General features: G+C 37.1%; 1 protein-coding gene across 1 annotated transcript in view; it reads left to right on the forward strand.

The window, feature by feature from the left end:
* sft2d1 (SFT2 domain containing 1) overlaps nucleotides 1-14,151 on the forward strand; it is a 34,579-nt gene that overhangs the window by 3,121 nt on the left and 17,307 nt on the right. Inside the window, exons 3-6 of the mRNA XM_041788864.1 lie at nucleotides 2,497-2,579; nucleotides 9,628-9,709; nucleotides 12,179-12,214; nucleotides 12,300-12,358. Coding sequence (XP_041644798.1) covers nucleotides 2,497-2,579; nucleotides 9,628-9,709; nucleotides 12,179-12,214; nucleotides 12,300-12,358 — 260 coding nt within the window. The remainder of the gene's footprint in view (nucleotides 1-2,496; nucleotides 2,580-9,627; nucleotides 9,710-12,178; nucleotides 12,215-12,299; nucleotides 12,359-14,151) is intronic.

The raw sequence follows: 14,151 nt of genomic DNA on the forward strand, positions 1-14,151 counted from the left end.
GATAATTAATCAACCAGTTCATGTATTGATAAACACTGATGGATTGTTAGACCCCTAATATTCATAGCAATAAAGCTTTAAGTGTAAACACAATTAGGAAAAAAATTGAGTGGTGACATTTGAAGAGAAGTGGTCAAGTTTTAGTTTGTTAAAACTAGAATTCTGAATTATGTAAATCAGACACAATTATGGCATTAGGGTTTTTTTCCAGCCATCAAAACTTGGTGACAGCTTGCCATTATGTGGTGCACCAATACCACATTATTTTAGACCAGGTACAAGTATGCGTATACTTAAATTTGCGTACTCACTAATACCAAGTGCAAATATGATTTCATTTTCATCAGATGTCCTTCATCCCTCCTCTTGACAATTTTTCAGTGCATAGTTTTCATACTCCTCTACTTTGTTGTCCTGCAATGTTTTGAGTACAGATTCTTTGGCTTGGTATCGGCACGATGCCTGTCTGGAGCCAGTATCTGTGCATCCCTACTGGCCATCATCCCTATAGTCCAGTGCACCTTAAAGACACTGTTAAACTACCAGTGTGGAAAAAAAATGAACAGAGAAAGATTTACAGCAGAAAGCATCTGTGTTTTTTGCTGCCGGCATGCTCTACAAATATCCAGCTACCACAAAATTTTCTTTTTCAGTCGTATCAAAAAATAAACTACATAGATCTTGTAATGCACCTTCAACCTGTAGAGAGATAGTTCATAAGTGTCAGCTGTCACATTTTGTAGCTGATAGAGACTCCAGAGTTATTCAGAGGATCATTTAATGCCCCATTTTCAATTTATATTGGCTCAACTATGCATTTATCAGTCTGTCTCCACTACCATCAGCAGTGTTTGAATATTGATTTAATATTCAGCACTAGCTCCCTCTTGACATGGATACAGCATTGTGGTGTGTGATTACATACTTAGACTTACAAATGTACGGTAAGAAGTGTTTGGAAAAAAATATGTAATAACAATGTAATAATACAGGATGAAAACTTACCACGAATAACAGTCACAGTGACTGAGGCAGAGACAGACAAAGACTTCTTAAAACTTTTTTCCAGCCCTGCTGAAAGTTGAGAAAAAGGAACATAATGTGTTACTTTTTCGAAAAGATGTTATCTTAAAGGATATTATTTTGAAGATGTTATCTTTAACAGCCAAATTTGAAAATCAAATGTTACAATAAAAAACAGGAGGTTAACTGGGTTACAATAATATCTAATTCTGTAGGGTATGCTTTTTGGCTTATTGGTTTTCAGACCTGGCACGATTGTGTCAGACTGGAGCTTTGCCTGATGACAGACATGAATCTGACCAATCCATGTGCTTTGCAAAATGACAACAACCTTGGTAATGTATAGCAAATTAAGCAATACAGAGGTCTTTATTTGCTCAAATCCTTCCATTGACTGCTGAGATTGTCAGATTTAAAATGATCAAACAGGACAACAGATTTTGTGAAATATGTGAATTAGAATAAAAAAAGCGCTCAAACGTTCTTTTTTTTACTCTTTATTCTAAGTTACGAACACCAGTCATGAATGAAATTTGTTCTAAGAGTCATGAAACTACACTTTTTCACTGAAGACGACAAAATGGGTGATTTTTATGTTTTTATACTCTTGCTCTTTTTTTCTTGAGTCAAAAATAATCATCACAAGATTTGATTTCTTTAATAAAACATATACCAGCTTTGGATTGTGGACACAGCTGAAGTAAAACCAGTCATATACTTCATGTAAGGGTGCTCAATGTCAGAAAAGTGCTGAGAGTGTCTGTTAGTCATGTGTAGTCTACAGTTGAAATGACAGGAAGTGTTGTCATGGACTTGACACCCTTTGCTCTTAACACCACACAGTGAGATTTCGCATTGACAAAGCAACATAGCCCCAACGTGTAGGCCTGAGAAAAATGATAACTGTGGAAACATTGACTTTCATACAACACATCTATGGATGAACTCGTTTTTTATATATTTTCAAATGCTCACAGTGGCACCAAAATTCCCTTTTAGTCAGAAATGAGAAGAAATGACTAGACTTCACTCATTTTATAAGATGCATTAGTTGTAGGTTTTTTGAATGTCTCTGTCGACTTTAGCTTTTAGAAACTGTATCTTCTTAAAAAATCATTCCACAGCAATTGTATTTATTCATAGCTGAGCTCCTCTAAAGTATCCCTGCCCTTGAAGTGGAAATTGAATTGGATACAAGGTTCAAATAAACTGTGTCACCAATCCTCTTTGCTTTGAAAGTGATCTGAATAGTGGTCATGTTGGGATTATAAAGCCAAGACCATGAACCAGGCAGTAATTCTTAAACCAAAGCCTTATTTTGGCACTAGAGGGTGCCCTCTCTGTAGAAATGAATGACAGCTAACAGATATTCCTGTTTTTGTGTGTAAGTTTGTCAGAAGATTGTTTTGCCTTGAATAAACATTACTTTATGATTCTGAGTAGTTTTCAGAAGCTGTTTCTCTGTTTCACCAGGGGACAGCACTGTTGTTCCTTCCAGGTGGATACAAGCTGTTTGCCGTCTTCTACACACTCGGGAACCTCTCAGCTCTTGCCAGGTAAGAAAAAAACTCCTCTGTCCATCCCAGCTCTGCAGGTTTTACAACTGTCACTGTAATGTCTTGGTATGTTTTCTCAGCTGTGTGGGAAACTACCAGGCACAAAAAATGACAAACATTAGTCCTGGACACTTTGAATTTAGCTGGTTGACTGCCTCCACACATTTGTCTAAGGTCATTGACCAGGACATTTTTAAGAAAAGGTGGAAAGTACTGTAGTAGAATTTTGATTCATCATGGCTGCGTATTTTGAGCAAAAGGCCTTAGAAACCATCAAGTCTTCTCGATTTTAATTATCATTGAAAATCAATGGTGACTATAGATTGACCTGCACACTACATGGCTGATTTAGCTTTAATGATACCACTATTAAAACAACACATAGTGCCTTTGTGATTAGAGTTGTGGATCTTCACTGGCCTCACAATTCTATTTGATTCTGATTATCATGCCAATATTTCAGTCTGATATCACAATGCATCACGGTTAAGATTGGTCGCATCCCCAGTTTATTTTTACATTCCTGCATATGGCTACTATTTCATTGCTGAAGAAAATCAGTCAGATAAATATAAACTTCCAAATTTTAATGTAAATTATGTTACAGTGTTAACAAAATAGAATAAATAAATTACATACTTTAAATAAGAGAATGATAACTAGAGCCTTTTTTTTGCTTCACTGTAGAATTCACCAGGACTTCATGTAAGGCCTTGTAGCTGTATTACTGTCTGTAGACAGTAATTAACTGGCTTAAAGTCAATTTTGAAAAGTTAACTTCAACAGGTAAACAGTTTGTATTTTGAACTGGGAAGTTATCCGATAATTAAAAACATTCAATAATAAAATGTATTAAAATAATTTCTTTTCTATAAAATCAAAGGTTTGGTGTTGTTTTCACCTTTTTAATCATTTTTTGCTATCTACTTTTCAAACAAAATTTTTCATTAAACACAGTGCTGTGTATTGAAACTCAATAGCTTTGTCACCTGCTTCCCTTTCCTTCCCTGACTCACACAACTTTAATCAGGGAAACCGTCATAAGATCAAACTGTAAGGTTTTTAAATCTGTGCTGAAAATGTGGCAGGTTGCCTCCTTTGCTATTAGAATAATTTTTATACCCTCTTACAAACTAACATAACTTGGAAGGAGCATTATTGGCACATTGTTTAGTGGGTTAACTGGCAACTGAAACTTTGCGCAGCTTGAGCAGAGGCAGCTGTTAAAGGGATACTTCAACATTTTGGCAAATTCGCCCATTGCCACAATTCCTGTAGTCTTAGTAATAGGTTCGTTACCTTCAGTTGTCGGTGCAAGCTATTTTTAGATCAGCGCTGCAGAGTTCGGACCTGCTGTGCCAGCTCAATGTAAGCAGACGGTATTCCGGCTTTCCCTTATCAAACTCATCAGATACACAATCCAACAACTCCAAAAACGCTCTCGTGGAAAAGTTGTGACCTGCACATTCACCACTGCTTACACTGAGTTGGCACAGCAGGTCTGAACTTGGCAGCGCTGATCTAAAAATAGCTTCCACCGACAACTGAAGGTAATGAACCTATTACTAAGACTACAGGAATTATGGCAATGGGCGAATTTGCCAAAATGTTGAAGTATCCCTTTGATCACTATACACAGTGCATGCAGAAAGTACTCAGACAGCCTTCACTTTTGTCAGTGTTGCTATGTTACAGCCTGATACTACAATTTATAAAAAAGATTTTTACTCCTGTTAATCTATACTCTGTACCTCATCATGACAAAGTGAAAACAGATTTTTTTGAACATTGTTAAAAATAAAAAAAACTAGAATATCACATTGACACAAGTATTCAGACCCTTTTCGACAATATTTGAAATTTAGCTCAGATTCCTCCCATTTCTCCTGATGTTTGCTGAGATATTCCTATGCCTTGATTGGAGTTCACCTGTGGTAAAATAAATTAGACGTGATTTGGAAGGGCACACACTTCAGAAGGCTTCACAGCTGACGGTGCATATCAGAGGGAACACCAAGCCATGAAGTTGAAGGAACTGCCTGCAGAGCTCAGAGACAGGACTGATGTAAGTCACAGATCTAGGGAAGACTACAAAAAATCTCTTAATGAGCGTTCCCAAGCGACGTCCATAATTCTCAGATGGAAGAACTTTGGCTCAGCCAGGACTCTTCTAAGAGCTGATCAATGTGATATTTCAGTTTTTCATTTTGAATTATCTTCAAGCTGCAACAAAAGAAAATTAAAAATGGGGGGGTCTGAACAATTTCTGAATGCACTGTACGTTACAAACAATGAGAAGGCAGGATATTTTGTCAACAGAGATTGCCCACATTGTTGCAACAGAGTAAACACTTCAACTGCAGAGGATTATCTTTGCATCTATTTGCATATTTTTAGTCATGGTTGTGATTATCATGGTTAATTCTGCTGCATTGCAGCTTAATTTCACATCATAAAAGTCAGAATGAAATGGTCAGGGATGCAACATTAATTTATTCAATCATTTGAAAGAAAACAGATAACGACTAACTTCAAAACAGCAATTTGTGCTCTGGAAAATTGTAATTATCATTTTGTAAGTATGTGACATTGAAATGACCCTCCAATAATTGATACGTCATTAAAATTATCATCAGATTTATGATGCTTTGTTGCAAGCAAGACTATTTCCATGTAATGCAAATTAATGCAAATTAATTTCTGAATGCAGTAAATAAGGGTTTGATGGGTTTAGCTCAGTTGATAGAGCCTTATACTAAGGCAAAAGTCAATGCACTGGTTATGGGATCCATTGCTGGCCTCAATGCATGTTTGGGACATGTCTTCCCCCACTGTCTTTCCCTATATCTCCTGTCGCTCTTTCACTGCCATGTCCAATAGAGGTAATAAGACCTTAAATTATCCAAAATAAAGGGTTTAATCCATTCTAGGCTCTTTTTCTGTTGTACTGAATTGATTTTAGTATGTTATGAAAGTTTTGCCTCATGGTCATGCATAGATTCTTATCCTTTCTTGTTTATAGTTCAAGCTGTTTTAAAATATTGGTTAACTTCGATCCAAATTCACCTTCACTAGGTTACACAGCCTCTTAGATTCAAAAGTTTTGTAGGTTATGTAATCTTGGTCATCTTAGGTGTAACTATCGAGTCGCTGACTTCTCTGACAGACAGTCTACCATTGATGAGGGTACTTTTTCCAGACAGGGTGGTATCTATTTTCAGGTATCGTGTGTCCAGGAGGTTTAGGTGTGTCAAGAAACTGGGCCACCTCCATCTGTCATAGTCCAGGTTACAATTCCCTTATACCAATCAAGGAAAGATAGTGTCATATTATCAGGATGGTAAATGTATTTAAATCCACAGGTATTAGGGGTGTTTTATCTATCATATCTCTTGTCTCATATGTGTGGTGTAGTCTTCTAACATCATTTGCTTTTTGTCTTTCAGTAATACAACATCATTTTGATGAACAAACAGTGTTTTTGATGAAAGAAAGGTCAATTCAGCTGTATAAAGAGATGCACCATTTGTGACAGTCAGGGCAGATACAAATACAGATTTTTAAAGTAACATTTTAGCTTAATGTAAAATGGCTTCTGATGTGTATTCATTACTTCTTTTGGTGTAAGACTCCCACAATGCCAACATTTTAGTCATGTTCAACCATGAAAACAAATCAGAGTTTGTTCAATTAAAGAACTGTTCACATGGGATTAGTATTACTTAGGGACTTCAGATAATTTATGAATTATCCCCTGACGTCAGTGCATTTACATGGGATAAGTGAAGTCTGTAATAAACCCGAGTTCACTGACATTTCTGAAGGAAAACATTGAGATGCTTCATGACCGCAGCAATAAAACCTCAGTGAATTTTTATTTCTAAATTGCATACAAAATGTAATGTTTGTCACATCACATTCTGCAGCTGAAAGGTGACTGCAGATTGCTTTAAGTATCCTGCACATACAGTTAACCAGTTTCCAATAGACAATAAGCCAAAGTTATTAAATATATGTTAACATCTTTATACAGTCATGGACGGAAGTATTGGCACCCCTGGAATTTTTCCAGAAAATACACCGTTTCTCCCAGAAATTGTTGCAATTACAAATGGGCTGGACAAAATTGTTGGCCGCCCCAACTTAATATTTGGTTGCACACCCTTGTGAAAAAATAACTGAAACCAATCGCTTCCTTTATCCATCAATAAGCTTCTTACACCTCTCAACTGGGATTATAGACCACTCTTCTTTTACAAACTGCTCCAAGTCTCTCAGATTTGAAGGGTGCCTTCATGCAACAGCAATTTTGAGATCTCTACATAGGTGTTCAATGGGATTTAGATCCGGACTCATTGCTGGCCACTTCAGAGCTCTCAAGCGCTTTGTCTCCAACCATTTCTTGGTGCTTTTTGAGGTATGTTTCGGGTCATTGTCCTGCTGGAACACCCATGACCTTTGACACAGACCCAGCTTTCTGACACTGGGCCCTACATTGCGGCCCAAAATATTTTGCTACTCTCCAGTTTTTATGATTCCTTGCACACAGTCAAGGCACCCAGTGCCAGAGGCAGCAAAACAACCCCAGAACATCTTTGAACCTCCACCATGTGTGACTGTAGGTACTGTGTTCTTTTCTTTGTAGGCCTCATTCCATTTTCTGTAAACAGTAGAATGATGTGCTTTTCCAAAAGCTCTACCTTAGTCTCATCTGTCCACAAAATGTTCTTCCAAAAGGACTGAGGCTTACTCAGGTACATTTTTGCAAACTTCAGTCTGGCTTTTTTATGTCTTTGTCAGCAGTGGGGTTCTCCTCCGTCTCCTGCTTCATCTCATTCAGATGTCAGCGTATGGTCCAAGCTGACACTTTTGCACCCTGAGTCTGCAGGACAGCCTGAATTTGTGTGGAAGTTGACTGAGGATGTTAATCAGACCATTCCAACTATCCTGCATTGCATTCTATTGTCAATTTTTCTCTTCCGTCCACGTCTGGAGATTAGCCACAGTTCAAAGGGTTATAAACTACTTGATTATATTGCACACAGTGGACAAAGGGATTTCAAGATTTCTGGAGATGGTCTTATAATCTTGAGATTGTTCGTATTTTTCCACAATTTTGCTTCTCAAGTCCTCAGACAGTTCTTGGCTCTTCTTTCTCTTCTCCATGCTTGGTGTGACACACTCAGTCACACGACACAAAGGTTGAGTCAACTTTTATACGTTCGAACTAGCTTTAGGTGTGATTTGTATATTGCCAGCACCTGTTACTGCCACAGGTGAGTTTAAATGAGCATCACATGCTGGAAATAAAATGATTTACCCACAGTTTTAAAAGGGTGCACATAAAGGAATAAAACGTGTATACCAAAAAAAAAAAAATGTAATTGCAACAATTTCTGGGAGAAATGGTGTATTTTCTGGAAAAATTTCAGGAGTGCCAATACTTTTGTCCATGACTGTAATCTGTAGCAGTCTGTCCATGATCAATAAGCTAGCTTTTAAAAAGCTTTTATAAACAATGTTGTTGCAGCTAAGCACTGTGGTGAAGAGATACGTTTTAATTTTTTTTTTCCACAGTGCTTTTCAAGGTGGTTTTCCTGACAACTATATAAGAGAAAGAAGTGTATGATGCATATTTTTATAAAAGCGAACTTGTGGAGGATATGCATATTTTCTCTGATGTAACTGATAACATCTAGCTTCAGAAAAGCTTCCACTGACTATTCTGGCTAGGTCAAAGTTAGTTTAATTCAGATTCTCTAGAGGGATAAGCAGAGCTAAGTAGAGTATCAGTATCATTTTAGTAATGGCATTAACAGTGCTGTCATCCTCCTCGTCACTGTAGCAGCGTGTGCAGGGACATTAGTGTCTCTGTCACACTGAGCAGATAAAAAAAGTGTCAATCCCTCTCAGCAGATGAGCAGAGAGAGAGCCTGCGTCAACACAAACTACTCTTGTGTCTCGCTAACAGATGTGACGCTCCACACTCCTCCTCTGCCCACTCAGCTCTGCATGCCTAGTCGGCAGGGAAAGCCTCTGTGTGTTACACTTTACTGACGTCACGCATGCAACACGTAGGAGGTTTTCAGTGTGTCATTGGGGGGTCTGGCATGAGATTCTTACACTGTTATATTTGCACCATGTACAATAAATCTGATGAAGTTAGCAGCACAACTTTTATGGCACAGAAAATATCAGTGTGTATGGAATACTGTGATTAGTTTAAAATCCACCTTGGTCATAAATACATTTTTTTTATCTGTTTCCAGTAATATTTAAATACTCATATTTTCATGCAAAATGGAGATGTAACCAAATATGTGTGTTCTGTCCACTCAGAGAGTAATTCTATTTGTTCATCATTACAAAGTCTTATTCTAAGACAAAAAGGCAACCAAAAAAGGCTAAATTTAGACTTTTGTTTTTTACCTTGGTAACAAGTATTGGAACAAAATCCAGCATTTAAATCTGATCAGACAAAGAAAAGGATCAGAACAGCAGAACTTTTCTACAAGGATTCACAAAGCGGTTGTTTGGACAATTCTTTACTGCTTATTAATTAGGCATTTGGGGAATTCAGATACCAATAGGCTGCATTTAAGTCTATATTATGCATTAATAATACAATCTCAATCCCAAAAAAAGTCGGGTGCCATTTCAAATATCAAAGAACAAATGCAATGATTTGCACAGGAAAAGTAACTGATACAAATGAAAAATAGATGGGCGGAGAATTGAAACTATTTAGTTAACTAACAACAGGTCAGTTACATGCCTTGGTATAAAACAAGCATTTTAGAGAGGCAGTGTCTCCACATCCACACAAAGCATTACAGATTACTTCTTGGTATCTCAATGCTCAAATTAGATATAAATCCCTCTGTCTTTGCTGTGCTGTTAAACTGGCTGGAAAAAGTAATGACTGTTCTGTACCAGGATTATATTAAAGCATCTGAAATGCATAAAATATGTGAAAAACAATGAAATAAAATTTTAGACAAGTCAGTGTTTGGTTGACTTATAGAATGTTTCTCTTTTTCTTTTGCAGCACATGCTTCCTGATGGGTCCACTGAAACAGCTGAAGCGCATGTTTGAACCTACAAGACTGATTGCCACCATTGTTATGCTGGTAATTATCATGTTATACTGGCATTTTTAGACATGAAGTTGAGCCATATGGTTGATATTTCTGAATACTAATGTTTTATCTTAACAAATAGATGCAGTTATTTGATTTGAAGATAAAAAATGTAGATTAATTCAAACATCTAACAGATTTTATCTCACTTGCGTGAAGTTAAATTCTATTTTTTACAGACTTTTGTCTGATGTTGCTTGGTACATTAGAATAATGAAATGATTACAATATAATATAAAGAAGATTTACTGTGTCAGTAGGTCATAATTTGCTATGTAGTGCTGTCAACCACTTTAAAAAATGATCAGGATTATTTAAGTGGGCTTGAGCTTGTATATTACAGGCTTTGTTAGGGATGTACAGATACCAGTAGCAGTATTGGGTATTGATGCTCTAATCTGCAAACACTTGATTGCATTATTTTTTCTGTAAAAACTGATTAAAAAAAACACATTGTTTTGACTAGTGATGCACATAATTGAGTTGACATCAGTGTGAAAAGATAATAGCTGTTTGGTATCCACAGATCGGCTTTACATATTGGTAGTATAAGGGCACCACAGACTCAAGGAGGCCCATTGTGAGGACTAATATTTTGAATGAAGCCCCAAAAATAAAACAGCTACCAGGCAATCTACTTCCCCTCTCCTCTCTCAGCTTCGCTTGGCTCAGCCTCTCTTTTCACTGGAGACACTTATGTTTTTTTTTTCCGATTAAAAAAGCTCCTGAGCTAAATTTCAATTGTTGTTGCAAAGGGTCTAAGTACTAACTGTATGTCCATGTGATATTTCAGGTTTTTTTTTTTTTTTTAATGATTGCAAAAATTTCAAAAATTTTCTTTTACTCTGTCATGATGGGCTACTGACTATAGCTTAATGAAGATTAATGAGAACAAAAATAGTTCAAATTAACATACCAATTCGTTTTCAGCTAGGGTTGGGCAGTTAATCGCAATTTAGGTTTGGCTAAATTGCAATATTTCCTCCTGCAATTATCAAATTGCAGAAGGTGCAATATTTATTCTAACTGATATCACGTGTCAATTTTTTCTAGAATAGCTTGCAAAAAAAATTTTTTTTAATGTTATTGAGAATGAAAATGAAAATGAGATAAAATCATTTTCCCTTTAATACAAAAGTAATATAAAACATGCAAATAGTCAAATTAATTGTAATTTAGTTTCTTCTCAAAATTGTGCAGCCATAGTTTAATCTACCAAATATATTTTGTTGTAATAGAGCATTTATTGCTTGTTTGTTTAGAAATACATAAGATTTGGAACTTGAGAAATGATTGCGTATGAAATCGCAATATTGGGGGAAAAAAATCGCACTTGATTATTTTCGCAACTCGTTCAGCCCTAGTTTCCACATAACAAAATAGAAAAAAGTGAAGGGGGTCTGAATACTTTCTGAATGCACTGTATATTAGCTCTACTTATGTAGTGTTTAGGTTGTCAGACTCATATGTTTTGTCAGGAATATGTTCACAGATCTCCCAGACGTGGCAACAACTACAAGAGTCAGAGAAAATAATCTTGATATTATATCAAAAAGAAACATGGATGACAAAAAAGACACGTTCAATGAATAATCAAAACCTTTCTATGGGTACACATGTTTTACACCAATGAAGTTGGTTTCACATATGAAAAATTCCCAGAAAATTTCCAGCAGGTTGGCCTTGGCTCCTTCCGTATCTGGCAGCTCACACATGCACCTCACAGCAGGAGACTTTCCCTGTCAGATGAGGGATGGGGGAGGGGATGTCTCAGGAGGCAAGGAATGACGTTGAAAGAATGACGCAGATGTGGCAGATGCAGCAGAGTGTGATAATCTGTTTCTGCTTTTATATCAATAAGAAGTGTAGTTTGACATATTCGCTATATTAACAACAAATTGGAGAACATACCATCTGACAAAAAATATGATAAAGTAGTTTAACTGGGTGCATTGAGACTGCACCGTCATTCTCTCTACAGTGTGTTATTTGTGAACCAGTCAAAGGATATAAATGTCATCCGCCACTCCTGCTTGCTTGCATTGTTGTATTTTCCTGATTATTTCCTGCTGCATCACATTAATTAACAAGGCCAGATGCAGACAATTAACTAGGAGGGTGGCTGGAAACATTCATAAAACCACCAAATACTTCAGGATTTTTTGAGGAATTTGTGCTTATGTCAAGACATCAATCATTAAAGAAGAACTATCATCCAACACATACCATCTTTGTAGTGTCTGTTTTGTCTTTAGTTAAATGTTTTTTGCTCCAGATGTGGAGTTAGAAGGACAACATGTTTTTCCCGGTAGGGCCTCATCTGATGAGCATAATATGCAGTAGTTTTGTCTCTTGTTTGTTAGAATTTCACGTTTTCTCTAAAATTCAAAAAGAAACCATCAGAAAAAATTCACCTTTAAGATGTATTAGAGGTTAATAGTTTCCCTCTTCTTTCTTCAGCTGTGCCTCATCTTAACACTTTGTGCTGCTTTATGGGTAAGTGAATTTAAAGTTAATGAGTTGTTATCATTTTGTTTTGTGACAGTATTTGTAAATGTATTTTCTTTGTTTTACTTCACAGTGGCATAAAAATGGTCTGGCAATCATCTTCTGTATTCTGCAGTTCTTGGCGATGACCTGGTAAGTCTGACCTGAAGTCTTGGCCTCCTCTCTGCTGTTGTGCAGTTGGCAGTTAATTAACTCATTACTTCTTCGTACTCAGATGAAGCCGTCCTTCTGTGATAGGGAACTTGTCTCCAGCTGCTCTGGCTCGTATTAAATGTCAGTGACTTGACTTAATCACATACTGATGCTTTAAGCTGCTGCTAGCGTGTGCACAGCTGAACCTGTACATGCTTACACTCACATGATCTCAGCACGCTGCACTTTAAACTACACCATATCAGAGTTCTCTGATCTTTCAGAGCATTAGTATTACTTTATAAAATAAAGCTCAAACTATCAACATCAAATGTAGTACCTGTGCTGATCATAGAAGTACATTTAATTAAATAGGATCAGATTGATTAGCTCTAGGTTCAACAAGAAGTCTGCAACACCTGCTTGACATACCTGGCCTTAGGTTAGTTAAGGTCTTAGTCGGTCAGTATGTTTTTGGCACATAGAGGATGAAGCCGTGCCAGGATCAGTGTGATGTAGAAACAGACAGGTGTTTAGACTTGTGTTAATCAGACATGAGACGAACGCTGTTTTTCCATCAAACATACCAGAGACTTAAAGTCCAAGGGCTCCCCTTTTAGGGAGCTTTGTTTAGAAATACATAAGATTTGGAACTTGAGAAATGATTGCGTATGAAATCGCAATATTGGGGGAAAAAAATCGCACTTGATTATTTTCACAACTCGTTCAGCACTAGTTTCCACATAACAAAATAGAAAAAAAGTGAAGGGGGTCTGAATACTTTCTGAATGCGCTGTATATTAGCTCTGCTTATGTAGTGTTTAGGTTATCAGACTCATACGTTTTGTCAGGAAAATGTTTTTCCATCAAACATACAAGAGACTTAAAGTCCAAGGGCTCCCCTTTTAGGGAGCTTAAACATTTCTGAAGCCCATTATTTTTTGTTTTTCCATTGAGCGCTAATTGCCAGTGAAATCAAGGCAGACTAGTCTGCTTAAGTGTTGATAGGCCTTTTTGGTAAAATATCATATTGACATAGGTAACAATTGAAATTTAGCTCAGGGGCCTCTCTTTGCTCTTTATTTTTGCTGAGATGTTTCTACACCATGATTAGAGTCCACCTTTGGTAAATTAAGATGATTGGACATGATTTGGAAAGGCATACACCTCTCAGGTTTCACCTCTTACAATGCATATCAGAGCAAAATCCAAGCCATAATTTCAAAGGAACTGCCTGCAGAGCTCAGAGACAGGATTGTTGCAAGGCACCAATCTGGGGAGGGATACAAAAAATCCTGCTGCACTCAAGGTCCTCAAGAACACAGTGGCCTCAGTAGTTCTCAAATGAAAGAGGTTTGGCACTCTGCTGGGAGCTTGTCCTGCATACAAACTGGACTGGGGAAGAAGAGCCTTAATAGGAGAGGTGAACAAGAACCTGATGATTTAAAATTATTTAACCAGGAAGAGCCTCTTGAATCTTATTTACAAGAGTGCCCTGGTCAAGACAGATAGCAGCACATTTAACAGACATCAAACATAAAAAACTAGAAACACAGATTGACCAGCTTCTGAGTAATGGATCTGAAAGTCATCAGTCACAACATCTACACTGATGCATCTCCCTCCAACACCTTCAATCTACTTTTAAAACAACTTAAGGAGCCTAACTCCCCAGGCATAGAATTTCCTGCAGGATATCCTAGGCTGCAGGATTGGCATATCTGAAACTCTTTTTACCCATTTCAAGACAGACTTTGGGCACAGATAGCAAAATTAAGTCTTGTGACTAAAGC

This window comes from Cheilinus undulatus, linkage group 6 (assembly GCF_018320785.1).
Source record: "Cheilinus undulatus linkage group 6, ASM1832078v1, whole genome shotgun sequence".
NCBI classification, from domain to species: domain Eukaryota; kingdom Metazoa; phylum Chordata; class Actinopteri; order Labriformes; family Labridae; genus Cheilinus; species Cheilinus undulatus.